This window comes from Anabrus simplex, chromosome 1 (assembly GCF_040414725.1).
Source record: "Anabrus simplex isolate iqAnaSimp1 chromosome 1, ASM4041472v1, whole genome shotgun sequence".
NCBI classification, from domain to species: Eukaryota; Metazoa; Arthropoda; class Insecta; order Orthoptera; family Tettigoniidae; genus Anabrus; species Anabrus simplex.
In genome coordinates this window covers 347,381,184-347,397,507 of record NC_090265.1, presented here as the reverse complement: position 1 = coordinate 347,397,507, position 16,324 = coordinate 347,381,184, and the positions used below count along the sequence as shown (strand labels likewise).

General features: G+C 36.9%; 1 protein-coding gene across 1 annotated transcript in view; it reads left to right on the top strand.

The window, feature by feature from the left end:
* LOC136856779 (phospholipase DDHD1) overlaps positions 1–16,324 on the top strand; it is a 252,026-nt gene that overhangs the window by 178,833 nt on the left and 56,869 nt on the right. The window contains exon 7 of the mRNA XM_067134884.2: positions 9,772–9,936. Coding sequence (XP_066990985.1) covers positions 9,772–9,936 — 165 coding nt within the window. The remainder of the gene's footprint in view (positions 1–9,771; positions 9,937–16,324) is intronic.

Here is a 16,324-nt window from a genome sequence, read left to right as displayed (position 1 = left end):
GAATTCCAGACATTTACAACGAAAAATGCCTCTCAATCTTCACCAAAATTCAACATCATTACACTGTGATCAAATCTGAAATACTATATGCGAGTGAAGCACTGCATCTCCACAGAAAAACAGTACTTGAAGACATCCTGAAAGAGGAACGTAAAATCATCAGAAAAATTCTCAGCCAAAAACTGACTCGTATATGGACATGAAACTCATAAATAACGATACTCATAAATAATGAAACCAAAACTGACTGACGAAGGATACTGACTGCAATCTCATACAAAAACTGAGGAGCTCTCGAACCTTGCGGCCAACATCAGAAAAAGATGCCTGAAATCTGCCTTCCAGAAAACAGACTGACAAGAATCTTACAAGAGGCAACAGAAAACATCAAAACAAATAGGTGGACATCAGAAATCCGCCAAGACCTGGAAAAATCAGGAATCAAAGTGGCCGACATCGCAGACCAAACCTCATACAGAACAAAAATCAGCAAGTGGGAAGTAGAGTCAGAGAGAAACCACAAAGAGAAGACAGAAGCTAAGTGCACAGAAGAACGAAGAACCACGAGAGACAAAAATTGAAGGCTGCCTGGCAAAGAAGGAAATGCACATCTTCCAAGTGAGCTTTGCGTGATCAGTTTTCTGGTCTTTTTCGCATCTACTATAATAATAACAACAACGCTCTGCAGCGTTCCTTATAAATAGGTCAGATAAGTCTTCTTAATATGCTTGTCACAGTCATATTGTTTTGCCTGCCCTTCTCAATAGATTTTCAATGGATTTATGAACATTTAATACCGGTAATGTAGTTTATAATACTTCTTTCCATATAATATTCTCTGTGCTTCGACCATTCCGCCGTAACTGGATCTTAACATCTTCAAATTATCTTGCCCGAGATAGCGCAACATACAATTGGCCATGGCTGAATACTGGTTTGAGTAAGTAGACTACCCACTTTTTCAAGAGTTTGTTTCTGCTCTTTATTAATGAGCATGCAGAAGGCTAGTCAACTTGAAACCTTCCCGTCTGTACATACGTAGACTGTTTTCTCTTCGCAGCTTCTAAGTTATTAGGAACGTTCTGCCATCTGTTGAGTATATTCAGAAGCTGGGAAAGGTGAGAGAATCAGAGTATCTAGCAGAGAATAGTATTATTCCATCATCAGAAGAAGGGTATACTCTCTGGCTTCACAGGTAGTAATCAGACATCAGACTAAGGATGAAAATCACATACATCAGAACATTAGATGCTACCAACGGCTTCGCTCGCGAGGATTTCGTAAGTTGATAAAAATTAATTGTTCCTCTGTACTGCACTAAGGCATTATCTGAAAATCCCTAAAGGATAAAAACTCGCCAAAAAATTGCATTTCTTTTATGTCAGAACTTCTTTGTAAACCACGTTCATGGCATTACCTTTTGGGACTAAGATGACCAAGCTACTGACAGCTAAATCTGGAACATGCGACATGGAACTCTACGTGTGAGAAACAGAAAAACAAAAGGGGAGAGGGGTTCTTTATTTCTAGAAGAGATTATAAATACCAATTTTCACGCCTGTAACATGTTAATTTTATGAGATATACTGTAGGTATATTCATTTTAAAAACTGCTCCACTGCTTGGCTGAGAGTTCATCGTTGAGGCCTTCGGTTCACAGAGTTCCGGTTTCGATTCCGGGCTGGGTCGGATATTTTAATTGCGTGTGATTAATTCTTCTGGCTCGAAGACAGGTTGTTTGTGTTTGTCCCAACACTCTCCTCTTCATATTCACTCAACACACCACATTACCAACCACAACAGGAATACGCAATAGTAATTACATCCCTACACATAGGGTTGGCATCAGGAAGAGCATCCAGTCGTAAAACAGCGTCAAATCCACTTGTGCGACACAGTTCGCACCCGCGACCCCACAGGTGTGGGGAAAACCGGTAGAAGAGAAGATACTGGTTTTAAAATATCACCTGCTCTTAAAAAAAATTTCACCCCCTTAAGTGGATTTTCCAGAAAAAGTGCATTCATTTATTTTTAAAAGAGATTCCAAGTATGGCCTACCAATTTTAACGTCTGTAACATCTTTCGTTTCTGAGATATATGTCCTCATATAAAGAATTCAATGCCTCCCCCACTTCTTTTCAACCCTCACCTCTGAAGTGGATTTTCTGAAAACAAAAATTTTTGTTCTTTTATGTTAAAGTTGATTCCAAATACCAAATTTTAGTCTGTAACGTGTTAGGTTTTTGTGATATATTGTAGATAATCTCGCTGCTGTAAGCATACTGGAGCTGATGTTGCCATGGTTACGGCAGTTCATTTCTTTATCCGATTCCAAGAGCAGGGGTAGTGTGGTGCCATTATCTCAATAATGGTTGGTTTTAGGGCCTTAAGACATGGTTTTCGGGCCCATAGGGCTTACCGAGTTTTGTTCTTTGCGTCAAGGGGCTTAAAATGAGCTTTGTTTCATCCTTGTACGACAAATTCGATATTTCGGCTATATCAATCAATCGCTACTGATCTTCATTTAGGGCAGTCGCCCAGGTGGCAGATTCCCTATCTGTTGTTTTTCTAGCCTTTTCTTTGATTGCAAAGAAATTGGATATTTATTGAACATCTCCCTTGGTAAGTTATTCCAATCCCTAACTCCCCTTCCTATAAACAAATATTTGCCCCAATTTGTCCTCTTGAATTCCAACTTTATCTTCATATTGTGATCTTTCCTACTTTTGAAAACACCACCCAAACTTATTCGTCTACTGATGTCCTCCTATGCCATCTCTCCACTGACAGTTTGGAACATACCACTTATTACATGTAACTATTCTCATTTTTAGGCCCGTATTGAACTATGCTATGATATATTAACAATTTGTTGGTTATTTTGATCCACCTTTTCAATACAAATTACAGTTTGTGTTGTTAAGTTATAATGTTTCCATTCTATAAATTGAAAGAAACATAATCAGATACTCAAAATTTGGATTGAAGCCCCTTTTAACCATAACGTACATCAAAACAATCAACTTCCAACGGAGAGTCTGGCCGCTACAAACAAGAATTAAATATGTCAATATTTCCTCTGATCAAATTGCCAAACTGCAGCAGCAAGCTTCATCAAATCTAGAAGCCATTTTCCAACGAACCCAAGACTTCAATTCTAGATTATCATCAAGACTAATCACGCATAATGCAAAATTACAGTCTTTTTAAATAACATTATTTAGAGAGCACAATTCTTAACTAAAATTCTCAATACTGAAATGTTACTATATTCTAGAAACCAATGCACTTCAGAAACTATAGCTCCTATATATTAACATCCAATATTTATATTTATGACTCAAATTTTAATACCAAAATTATAGTTGAATCAATTTTATTTTAACATTGCAAGCAATTTTTAGCTAAATTTTCAAATTGTAAAAACTGTGTTTTGGACGTCAATGTGTTTTAGAATTAAGAGTTACTCCATTTTAACATTGCAAATCATATTGTCATAATTTTTAATGTGTATATTATTCTTGTGTTTTAAATATTGTTATCACTGAAATTAGATTTACATTCAATGTAATGAAATTTGTAACAACAATCCAAATATGACAAACCTTGAGACAATTGTATAGGCTGATGATGCTTATGAATAAAAGCGAAACATGTCCCGGTAAATTAGTGTTGTAACATTACAACTTAACAACACAAACTGTAATTTGTATTGAAAAGGTGGATCAAAATAACCAACAAATTGTTAATATAACATACCACATAGTCGAGCAGCCGTCTCCTTTCTTCCAAGTCTTCCCAGCCCAAACTTTGCAACATTTTTATAACGCTACTCTTTTGCTGGAAATCGCCCAGAACAAATCGAGCTGCTTTTCTTTGGATTTTTTCCAGTTCCTGAATCAAGTAATCCTGGTGAGGGACCCATACTCTAGTGGGGGTCTCACCAGAGACAAATATGCTCTCTCCTTTACATCCTTACTACAACCCCTAAATACCCTCATAACCATGTACCCTTTATTTACAATCATATTTATGTGATTACCCCAATGAATATCTTTCCTTATATTAATACCTAGGTATTTACAATGACCCCAAAGGGAACCTTCACCCCATCAATGCAGTAATTAAAACTGAGAGGACTTTTCCTATTTGTGAAACTCACAACCTGACTTTTATCCCCGTTTATCATCATACCATTGTCTACTGTCCATCTCACAACATTATCAAGGTCATTTTGCAGTTGCTCACAATCTTGTAACTTATTTATTACTCTATACAGAATAACATCATCTGCGAAAAGCCTTATCTCTGATTCCTCCTCTTTACACATGTTATTGATATATATAAGAAAACATAAAGGTCCAATAATACTGCCTTGTGGAATTCCCCTCTTAATTATTACAGGGACAGATAAAGCTTCACCTACTCTAATTCTCTGAGTTCTACTTTCTAGAAACAGAGCCACCCATTCAGTCACTCTTTTGTCAAGTCCATTTGCACTCATTTTTCCTGGTAGTCTCCCATGATCTACCCTATCAAATGCCTTAGACAGGTCAATCGCGATACAGTCCAATTGACCTGAATCCATGATATCTGCTATATCTTGCTGGTATCCTACAGGTTGGGCTTCAGTGGAATAACCTTTCCTAAACCAAAACTGCCCTCTATCAAACCCGTTATTAATTTTGCAAGCATGTCTTATATAATCAGAAAGAATGCTTTCCCAAAGCTTACATACAATGCATGTCAAACTGACTGGCCTGTAATTTTCAGCTTTATGTTTATCACCCTTTCCTTTATATACTGGGGCTACTATAGCAACTCTCCATTCATTTGGTAAAGTTCCCTCATGCAAACAATAATCAAACAAGTACTTCAGATATGGTACTATATCCCCCGAAACCTTATCAATTCCAGCTGCTTTTCTAGTTTTCAACTTTTGTATCTTACTGTAAATGTCATTGCTGTCATAGTCAAATTTCAATACTTCCTTAGTATTAGTCACCTCCTCTATCTGGACATTATCCTTGTAACCAACAATCTTTACATACTGCTGACTGAATACTTCTGCCTTTTGAAGATCCTCACATACACACTCTCCTTGTTCATTAATGGTTCCTGGAATGTCCTTCTTAGAACCTGTTTCTGCCTTGAAGTACCTATACATACCCTTCTATTTTTCACTAAAATTTGTATGGCCACCAGTTATGCTTGCCATCATGTTATCCTTAGCTGACTTCTTTGCTAGATTCAATTTCCTAGAAGTTCCTTCAATTTCTCCTTACTTCCACAGCCATTTCTAACTCTATTTCTTTCCAACCTGCACCTCCTTTCAAGTCTCTTTACTTGCCTGTTATAATATAGCCTAGTATTTTTATATCTCTCCATGTAGCCCCCCCCCCCCTCCTTCTTGCCCAAATTGTATTGAAAATAAAATATAGCCTTAGTGAAATAATTTTTAGAATCGGTCCAGTAGTTCCTGAGATTAGCCATTATGTACAAACAAACTTTACCTCTTTATATATTAGTATAGATTAATGAAAATGTTAGTTGCTTAGCAACCAGCTAAGTACAGAATGTGTTGCAGGTTAGGCTAAGCCTTCCCCTGCAATTATTGGAGTGATCATTTAATTAAAATCATCATCTTCATTACCACTTTCCACTGTGGTTAATAACTGAAAGATTCTTTGATCCGAAATAACATCACAGCACGAGCAAGTCAGCTTGTTGCTCCACCATGCTTTTTACATCACAGATGAACTCCACAGACATGTACAAAAAGTTATGTAAGTTACTTCCTGAAGCTATAAGTCACAATCAATTAACTTACATAATGCCTAACAAATGGCAGAACATGCCAGAGATCGAATTGGCATTTGAGAGTGAACCAGGAAATTAAAAATAAATAAAGCTCTCGTGCACCGCCTATAGACTGGTGTGGCAGTGGTGGACCAGCTGCATCAGTCCGTCTATAGGCGGGCATAGCACTCACCGGGTTATAGTTGTAGCAATCGATCATCGGAAATGGTGCATCTCTTGTGGTTAATTGTACATGGGTTATTCAAGAGTTGGAAAGGGAAACAATATACAATCTTAGCTCCAAGTACAGGGACAATTAATACAGTTTATCCAGAAGCTTTATTATATTGTTTTAATATTATCTTTACCATCCACCAACCCGGTATATCTTAAGCATTGGAGTTACAATATTTTAAAAATTAAAAATAATGTAATTAATGCAATTTATGTAAAAACTATGTGTGTAAATAAATATTTTAATCTGCTTTTAAATCAATCGTTTAGAAACATCGAACTTGGTTGAATTAATAAACGCGGGCGAAGCCTCGGGTACATGCTAGTTTATATATATATAAGAAAACATGAAGGTCCAGTAATATTGCCTTGAGGATTTCCTCTCTTAATTATTACAGAGTCATATAAAGCTTCACCTACTCTAATTCTCTGACTTCTATTTTCTAGAAATATAGCAACCCATTCAGTCAGTGTTCGAATCCCACTGTCGGCAGCCCTGAAGATGGTTTTCCGTGGTTTCCCATTTTCACACCAGACAAATGCTGGGGCTGTACCTTAACTAAAGCCACGGCCGCTTCCTTCCAACTCGTAGCCCTTTCCTATCCCATCATCACCATAAGACCTATCTGTGTCGGTGCGATGTTAAGCATATAGCAAAAAAAAAGCATTCAGTCACTCTTTTGTCTCGTCCGGTTGCACTCATTTTTTCCAGTAATCCACCGTATCAAATGCCTTAGACAGGTCGGTCATGATACAGTCCATTTGACCTCCTGAATCCAAGATATCTGCTATATCTTGCTGGAATCCTACAAGTTGAGCTTCAGTGGAATACACTTTCTTAAACACGAACTGCCTTCTATTGAACCAGTTATTAATTTTGCAAACATGTCTAATATATGCAAGTGATAAATATCATTATTGATCTGTATTGAAGATGCTATATGTAAGATGCTAAATAGTTTATTCTGTCAGCTATTCAAAACATTAGAAATGTTAAACATTTAGGAATTTATTATTATTTCCATATGAGACATGTTTCGCCCTTCTTTAAGGGCATCATCAGTCACAGTACTACCTCAAGGCATAAATCACGTACCTGATTTGTAATTAAATTGTAAATACTAAGATATAAAATTGACAAATTGTAGTGGGAAAGCCAAGAGAAAAACAATGTTCAGTGATGATATAGATAACACTATATCAGCCGTTGGCTGTAAATTATCAGTTGTGAAGCATAACAGCGTCAAAATGTTAGGGTATGTCCTAGAAAGGACACTGCTGGACACTGCTAAAATACCCTGTGGTCTTACGCATTGGTGCCGACTACTGTGTGTATAAATTAATATAACCCCTTTAAACTCCATTTATTAATGAACCTTGTTTTCCCAATGAACACTGTTTCTTAATGAAATCTTAGTAACAGTTACCAGCATTTCTGATAACTGAACGTCAATACTTCATATGGACCACTGCTGCTGGACACAGTCAAATACCCTTTGGTCTTACCTTTGCAAGTCACTTATCTTTCCCTTCAAATGCCCCATGTTAATGTTAAGTCATCCTCTGTAGGACATACCCTAACATTTTGACGCTGTTATCCTTCACAACTGATAATTTACAACCAACGGCTGATATAGTGTCATCTGCATCATCATTGAACATTGTTTTTCTCTTGGCTTCCCACTACAATATGTCGATTTTATTTCTTAGTATTTACAATTTAATTACAAATCAGGTACGTGATTTATGCCTTGAGGTAGTACTGTGACTGATGATGCCCTCAAAGAAAGGCGAAACATGTCTCATATGGAAACAATAATAAATTCCTAAATGTTTAAAATTTCTAATGTATTGAATGTCTGTCTGTTAGGTCATCAGCCCAGAGGCTGGTTGGATCCTCAAATAGCACCACCAAAGGCTATGCAGTTTTAGGGAAACAGCAAAAACCAATGGCAGAGCCCAAATGAGGTGTACTATTTAGCATCCTACATTCTAAGATAATCTGAAAGAATGTTTTCCCAAAGCTTACATGCAATACATGTCAAACTGACTGGCTTGTAATTTTCAGCTTTATGTCTATTATCCTTTCCTGTATACACAGGGGCCACTATAGCAAATCTCCATGCATTTGGTATAGCTCCTTCATGCAAACAATAATCAAATAAGTACTTCAGATATGGTACTATATCCCAACCCATTGTCTTTCATATATCTGCAGAAATCTGATCAATTGGAGCAGATTTTCTAGTTTTCAACTTTTGTATCTTATTGTAAATGTCATTGTTATCATAGGTAAATTTTAATACATCTTTAGCATTAGTCACCTCTTCTATCTGGACATTATCCTTGTAACCAACAATCTTTACTCACTGCTGACTGAATACTGCCTTATGAAGATTCTCACATACACACTCCCCTTGTCCGTTAATGATTCTGGAATGTCCTCCTTAGAACCTGTTTCTGCCTTAAAGTACCTATTCATACCCTTCCATTTTTCACTAAAATTTGTATGACTGCCAATTATGCTTGCCATCATGTTATCCTTAGCTGACTTCTTTGCTGGATTCAATTTTCTAGTAAGTTCCTTCAATTTCTCCTTACTTCCACAGCCATTTCTAACTCTATTTCTTCACAATCTGCAACTCCTTCTTAGTCTCTTTACTTCTCTGTTATAATAAAGTGGGCCTTTACCATTCCTTACCCCCTTTAAAGGTACAAACCTGTTTTCACATTCCTCAACAATTGCTTTAAACCCATCCCAGGGTCTGTTTACATAAGTATGTATAAGTTGGTTACATTATTATTAGATATGCAAAAGACAAATGGGCTAAAAATTAGCAGAACTAAAACGGAATACATGCACCTCAATTTTCCCATGTACGACAGCTGAAGAGCTAAATGTCTACAGTGAGAAGGTCATTAAAATAAGTACCTTCAGGTATCTTGGTTCAGTCTTACAGGATGTTGGAGACATAGATAAGGATGTCATCAGTAAAATAAATTGTGGCTACATGAAATGGCAGTCTGTGGCAGGTGTTTTATGGGTCAGGAAGATGCTTTTATACTGTAAGAGCAAGATATAAAAAATGGTGGTTTGTCCTGCCTATTTGGTTCTGAATGTTAGGCAACCGAAGGGAAGGAGATGAGTAGAAACTGCATTTTGCTGAAACGTGAATGCTGCGATGGGCTCGCGGGAGGGGGGAGGGGTAACCTGCCTGGATAGAATCTGCTACAGTGTTATATGTCAGTCTTAGAGAGTGACTCCTGTAGAGGAAAAGCTTCAAGAGAAGCATCTGAAGTGGTATGGACATCTGGAAAAGAGACCTGAAGGATACGTTGCGCATAGAGTTAAACGTCTGACTGTTGAATGCGAGCCAGAGTTGGGATGACCAAAAATGAGATGGAAAGCTTGTGTTATGAAGTATCTAGATAGATTCAAATTAGGTCCAAGACATAAGATATTGCAGAAAAGCAACCATAAAAACTAACCCCAGCTGATTGGAAAAATGCTACGAAGAAGAAGATGCTATTTTCTATTTTTCCCTGAAACTTTGCTCTATCTCTCTTTTGTATTTTATTTTTTATATAGATTCCTTAATGATTTTTCCTTTTGAATAGAGTACCACTACTGTGCTACCCTTTCTTTTAACTATCTATGCTTACCATTCATGTACTTTGATAACTTTTTTCATATTTTTAAACCTCTCTTATCAAATAGTTCTCTGATTGTTTTTACAGGTTCAACGAGGATTATTGGAGGAGTTGAACAGACTGTATACAATGTTCTCCCGAAGGAATCCTTACTTTGCAGCAAATGGTGGCAAAGTGTCTGTCATTGCCCACTCACTGGGTTGTGTTATTGTGTATGACATTGTGACAGGATGGAGACCAGGATGCTGGCAGGTTGGTTTCTGTTTTATAGATTATTGTAGTTTGACCTGAAAACCAGGAAACTTTACTTGCAGATAAGCATAAAAACTAGTATGGTAATACTTTTTATTTATGTAAGATCATTCACATTGTTTTAAATGTGGCACTTGGATATCCTCCATTGGCCATGATGGTGAGCAATTTGCAAATTTCATTTATTTCTATGTACCATCTTTGATTAAAGAGTTAGTTACTCCTTGCCAGCAGCCCAGTCCATGAGCTGCTTCGGCAGTAGACAGCAATGGACTTTAGAAATCTCGAATATAAGAAGCCCGTGATGTCATCGCACAAGCCGGGCTGGGCAGTGCTATGTTGTTAGTATGCAGTGGGCCAAGGACAGTGCTGTGGTAGTGCTGTGGGCTGACTGCTTCAATGTCTACAGTGTACTGCTTGTTGGCAGAGTGAGTTGCATTACGGTCTAGTGGAGACGATTAGGTTTGCTGCGATTTTCTGTTTGACTTCCCCCGTGTATCCTGTTATTGGAAATGAATGCAGACTGTGGTTCCAAAAGAAAACAAACCATTGCAAGAAAACTTGAAGTAAAGGGAAAACTAGAAACCAGACAACACAAGACTTCTGAACCGGATCTCAACCTTAAAAGTCGTATTTGGTTATTATTAAGCCTGTAGTTGATGGTGATGGGAAAAACGTTCAGTTTGTGTGCTATACGACCTGCGGTGAACATCATGCACACACTAAAAGGTTGACTAGCATGTTGCACATTTCTCGTCATCCGTGCGTACCGTACCTAATAACTCATCTCCCGTAGAAGAAAATTGTCCTCGTAAATCTGCTCAGGACTTTAATTGTTCCTAAATTTGTTGGTATGTGTGCTCGAGATTTAAGGTAATGTGAGTCAGTTCGAAGTGATGGCTTTCTGGACCTCGCTTTGATATTGGTTAACACTGAAGCTGTCTATGGAAAAGTATGCTCAACAGATAATATACCTTATATTAAATAACACTATAATGTTTATATTGTTCTCCCACCTATTCAGTACAATATAATACAATCTTAAAAGTTAGGACTTTGTCCTTATCAAAATATTAGCATAAAATTGATACATTAGATGGTACATGTTTCGTCTATCAATTGTAGGCATCATCAGCCATATTTTACCTTATGAATAGATCAGGTACCTGATTGGGAATGACTTATGATTACTGTTAAAAACTATATCTTGTAAAATGGATTGGAGATCGTTAAACAACTAATACAAAATAAAATGTGGTATACTAATACTTAACGATATTATGTTAATATTTGAGTCTAAAAGGGTGACATTCATTTGAAGGTTACAACACTGATATTAAAAGATATTATAGTAAAGATAAAAATCAGAAAGCACATTCCATTTGATTGTCAAAGGGCGTGTTATTAAAAACTTAAAGAAAGTTGAGCATTGGTAGTGGTCGTTGGTTCTTGAAGTTTCTATTTATATGCTTATAAATTTTGAAGAATTTACATATGGCCTGGTTCTTTTTAAGATGATAATGTTAGTTGTAATGCTGGTGCCATAGGCTATATTGAAGTTTGTGTGGACGTCATTAGGCCATCTTCATTGAAGTAGTGATAGGTGTAGCTTTTATTGTTGAAAAAGTTGAGCATATTAGTCAAAAGGGAACATTGTTGTCAGTCGGTGGGTAGCCAAGTGTGTGATGAAACTCCCTTTGACTGCTGAGGTATTAACTTATGTTGATGGCTTTCTGAGCTTTAGAGCATCAACATAAGTTAATATCTCAGCGGTCAAAGGGAGTTTCATCACACACTTGGCTACCCACCAACTGACAGCAATGTTCCCTTTTGACTAATATGCTCAACTTGTTCAACAATGAAAGCTACACCTATCATTACTTCGATTAAGATGGCCTAATGACGTCCATACAAACTTCAATATAGACTACGGTACCAGCATTACAACTAATATTATCATCTTAAAAAAAAAAGGCCATATGTAAATTCTTCAAACTTTATAAGCATATAAATAGAAATTTCAAGAACCAACGACCACTACCAATGCTCAACTTTCTTTAAGTTTTTAAAAACACGCCCTTTGCAAATCAAATGGAATGTGCTTTCTGATTTTTATCTTTATTATAATATCTTTTAATATCAGTGTATTAACCTTCAGATGAATGTCACCCTTTTAGACTCAAATATTAGCATAATATTGTTAAATATTAGTATACCACATTTTATTTTGTATTAGTTGTTTAACGATCTCCAATCCATTTTACAAGATATTAGTTTTTAACAGTATTCATAAGACATTCCCAACCAGGTGCCTGATTATTCATAAGGTAAAATATGGCTGATGATGCCTACAGTTGATAGGCGAAACATGTACCATCTAATGTATCAATTTTATGCAAATATTTTGATAAGGACAAAGTCCTTACTTTTAAGATTGTATTGTATTGAGTAGGTGGGAGAACAATATAAACATTCTAGTGTTATTTAATACAAATACTTTCAATACAGACCCAAGAATGAATTTTATCACGTGTAAGATAATATACCACCGAGCTCGATAGCTGCAGTCGCTTAAGTGCGGCCAGTATCCAGTAATCGAGATATAGTGGATTCGAACCCCACTGTCGGCACCCCTGAAGATGATTTTCCGTGGTTTGCCATTTTTGCACCAGGCAAATGCTTGGCTGTACCTTAATTAAGGCCACAGCCGCTTCCTTCCCACTCCTAGGCCTTTCCTATCCCATCATCGCCATAAGACATATGTGTGTCGGTGCGATGTAAAGCAAATCCAATCAATAAATGAAAAAAGGTTCCACCTAATCGATCGAAACATGTTGCTAAGCAATTGAAACATGTTCTGTGATTATTAATGTCTATATAAATAGCCCAAGGCTAAATAAAAAAGAGAAAGTATCAATTAGGTGGAACCTTTTTTCATTTATTGATTGGATTACATTATCGATACGGGCATGAAGTGGATAGTCTGTAAAGCAAATAGCAAAAAAAAAAGAAAATTATAATATACCTCATCCAACAACTATGTCCCGACACATTGCAGAAAGTGCTAAACGTCTATGAAATTCAATTATGCCGGAGGTACTCAACCGTATGAAGGACGTGGGTTCGATTCTGCATCAGGAAATAGAAATATTTAAGAAATGAGATTTTCACTTCCAGAGGTGCACATGACTTTGAGGTTCACTCAGCCTACACCAAAAATGAGTACTAGGTTAATTCCTTGAGGCAAAGGTAGCTGGGCGTAGAGTTAACCACTCAACCCCACCAAGTGCTGAGGTTATGGATAGCGGAAGCCTTTACCTTCTATCCCTGAGACGATGTATTGTTCTTGGTGTCAGCAAGACCTATTTAAAAAATGTGCATTTTACATCTGATAAAGGTGGCAACACTACGTGATTATACAAGACTGAATTGTGCCTGTCATATGCTCAACACCATGCCTCACATTGCTGCCCTTATGTCTGCAACGTAAGGACTTGTTACTACGTCAGATGAAGTGGCATAGTAAACGCTCTTGAAAAATAATTGCTACAATCCAATGACACTCGTTGGAACAGTCATTTAACAATGCTGGAATCTATACAATGTCAGTATTCAGCTTTGTGTGAAAAACTTGCTGAGAAAGGACATGCAAGTCATATGGATGGAATCGATATCAGGCTGATGAACAAACTGATTGCACTACTTCAAGTATGTATTTTGTTATGTTATGTATGTAGTCTACTTTGCTTTGCCATTTGAAATATCAGGCAGTTTAAATTCGTTTCATGTGATTATGTTAATACACAATTTAAGTAAGCCTATTTTACAGCCCTTCAAGGAAGGAAGCCTCAAAAGAAGGAAAAGTTCGTCATTTATAAGTACCATGACATGGCAAAGTTCGTGTGGGCACCATTTTGCCATCTGAAAATGATATCTGACAATAAAAGATGTGATGCAACAGCAGAGGTAAGACACGGAATTCATTATTCGAATAATAACTTATGTGTTCTTCAGAACAATTGTGTGTTTAGGAATGAGATGCATTGTTTCTGACTGATTTCAAATTTCTTGTGTGAAAATAGCATAAGCGATGATACAATATGTACCAATTCTTACATCTCTCTGTTAGCAGCCACTGTTTGCATAATACTTTTGCCTTACGTAACTCACTTTGATGCTGACTTACATAGTGATGCATTTGATTTTTGTGGTTAGGTTAGTAAACCTTATGATGAACGAGGCATACATGAATGACAAACATTCCAATATTCCTGGGCCATCAAACTCTACGACTATAGCATAATTTGCCAAAGTAATGAATTAAATTTGATTTGTGGGTTGACGTTGAAGTTGGTCCTATTCCAACAGATGAACTGGAAAGATATTTAAACCAAAATTGTGCAATTGTGCAATAGCATCCTATTGGAGAACAAGTGGACAAAACAATCCAAAACTTCACCAGATCATCAAGAAAGTACTATGTATGTAAGCGTCATGTTCAGTAAGAAATTTCAATTCAGGGCCCTGTTTCATAAAACTAATAATATTACTTATTAGTTAACCAAATTCTCTTTCATAAAATATTTACACACGACTAATAAAATGTCCACTCATAATATTAGTTCAATAGTCAGCTGATTACAAATGGTGATTAGAATTGGTTTGCTGCATATGTTCTTTTTGCATTTGTTCCTAGCAGTAGACTAGTGCTTGACTACATTTGGCTATTAATCCATATATGTTTGATAGGCTTACTTCATATTTTCGTTGTTATGACTGATACATATGAGAATAGGTAAGGTAAGGGTGTATTCTGCCCGAAGGCAGGTCCGAATCTCCGCAGAGGTGTGCCCGAGCCAGAATTTACGTACGGTAGGGTAGCCAGTTGCTTTCTGCTCCTCCATTCCCTAACCCCCCACCAACAGCGCATGGCAACCCATCCAAATCTTGACCACGCCCAGTGTTGCTTAACTTCAGAGATCTCATGGGATATGGTGTTTCAACACGGCTATGGCCGTTAGAATGGATAAAAGAAGTGAAAATAATGTGAGAGAAGAAAGTTTCTTTGTGGAACGTTAAAACATCAACTATTCACAGCCTGTTGCACACTCTGTAATCATCTTCGTGCTTTTTACTTTTTTATTGTAATGTGCTCTTAAAAATCTCTGTTGAGTTGGATGAGCAAAATCTTGGTCTACTGGTGGTAAAAACCAAAATTTTAAAAGATAGATGGAGTCTCCAAGCAGAACTGCACCAGGGAAAGGTCTCCAACCACTAGCAATCTTTATGTTCAAGTCACCCTAGCATCGCTGACACTACCAGGCTAATTCGCACAAACCTAGTGGAGTTCTAAATTTGGTTCACATATGAGCATTATGTTCAAAAAATGTTTTTCATATTGATCAACAAATGCTGGTCCATATTGTCCCCTTTTCCTATCATCAAGGTAATCTGCCCCAGACTAATCAGCCGCTCCCAGGAGCACTCAGTTCGAACTACTTAAAATACATGGGAAAATAACTTACAATTACATCATGATGGGAAAATATGGACAAGAAAAGGTCAACAATGATGTAAGTCAAGACATGATGTCAGTTTTGAGGAAAATATGTTTATTCAGTGAAACATGAAATACAAAAGGTATAGCAAAGAAATCATCAAATATGACAAGAAATACATGGTTATAAAATTCATCTTGAGGATCAAAATATAATATTACAATCAGTCAATTGTATGCCGACAGACACGCTTAATATTTAGCAAGAAAATTCATGAACTTTTGCACTTTAACACTGTGACCAATGTGCACGCACCATGCTTCTGGCTGGTTTTGTTAATTCCTTTCAACTTTGGATGATTATTTCCCCTTTCTTGCACACTTTACATTGCAGTGGGGGTTCCTAACCTTTAAAAAAAGTCTTAATATGCCTTGAGGTGAAAATAACTAATTAACTGTGTACAAAAAAAATACGCTGAGTAGTAAAACATCCTAGCAATATATACTTTGCTAACGAGTATCCACATGAACACAAATCAGCTGTGGGTCAGAACCACACACAATAAAAATCACATAAATGCCAAAATATACACAAATCAAAGTGCAAAGACATGTTGTCATATTTTCCCTGGCATCGCCAAGAAAAGCATGCCGCATTCAGGCAAATCTCAATCACACAGTCTCGATGGAAAGTATTAATGAAATAAATCTTACACTTGGAGCAATCATTTCCTATTCAGCGTAGGTTCCAGAAATAGATTACTTGACATAAAACCATACATCTGGTGGACCTTACAATGTCAAGCATAAATCAACGTGGGTTCCTGAAATAAAATGCATGGCACAAAATTCAAGAAAATAAACAGAGTGGACCTTGACCTTCATCACATA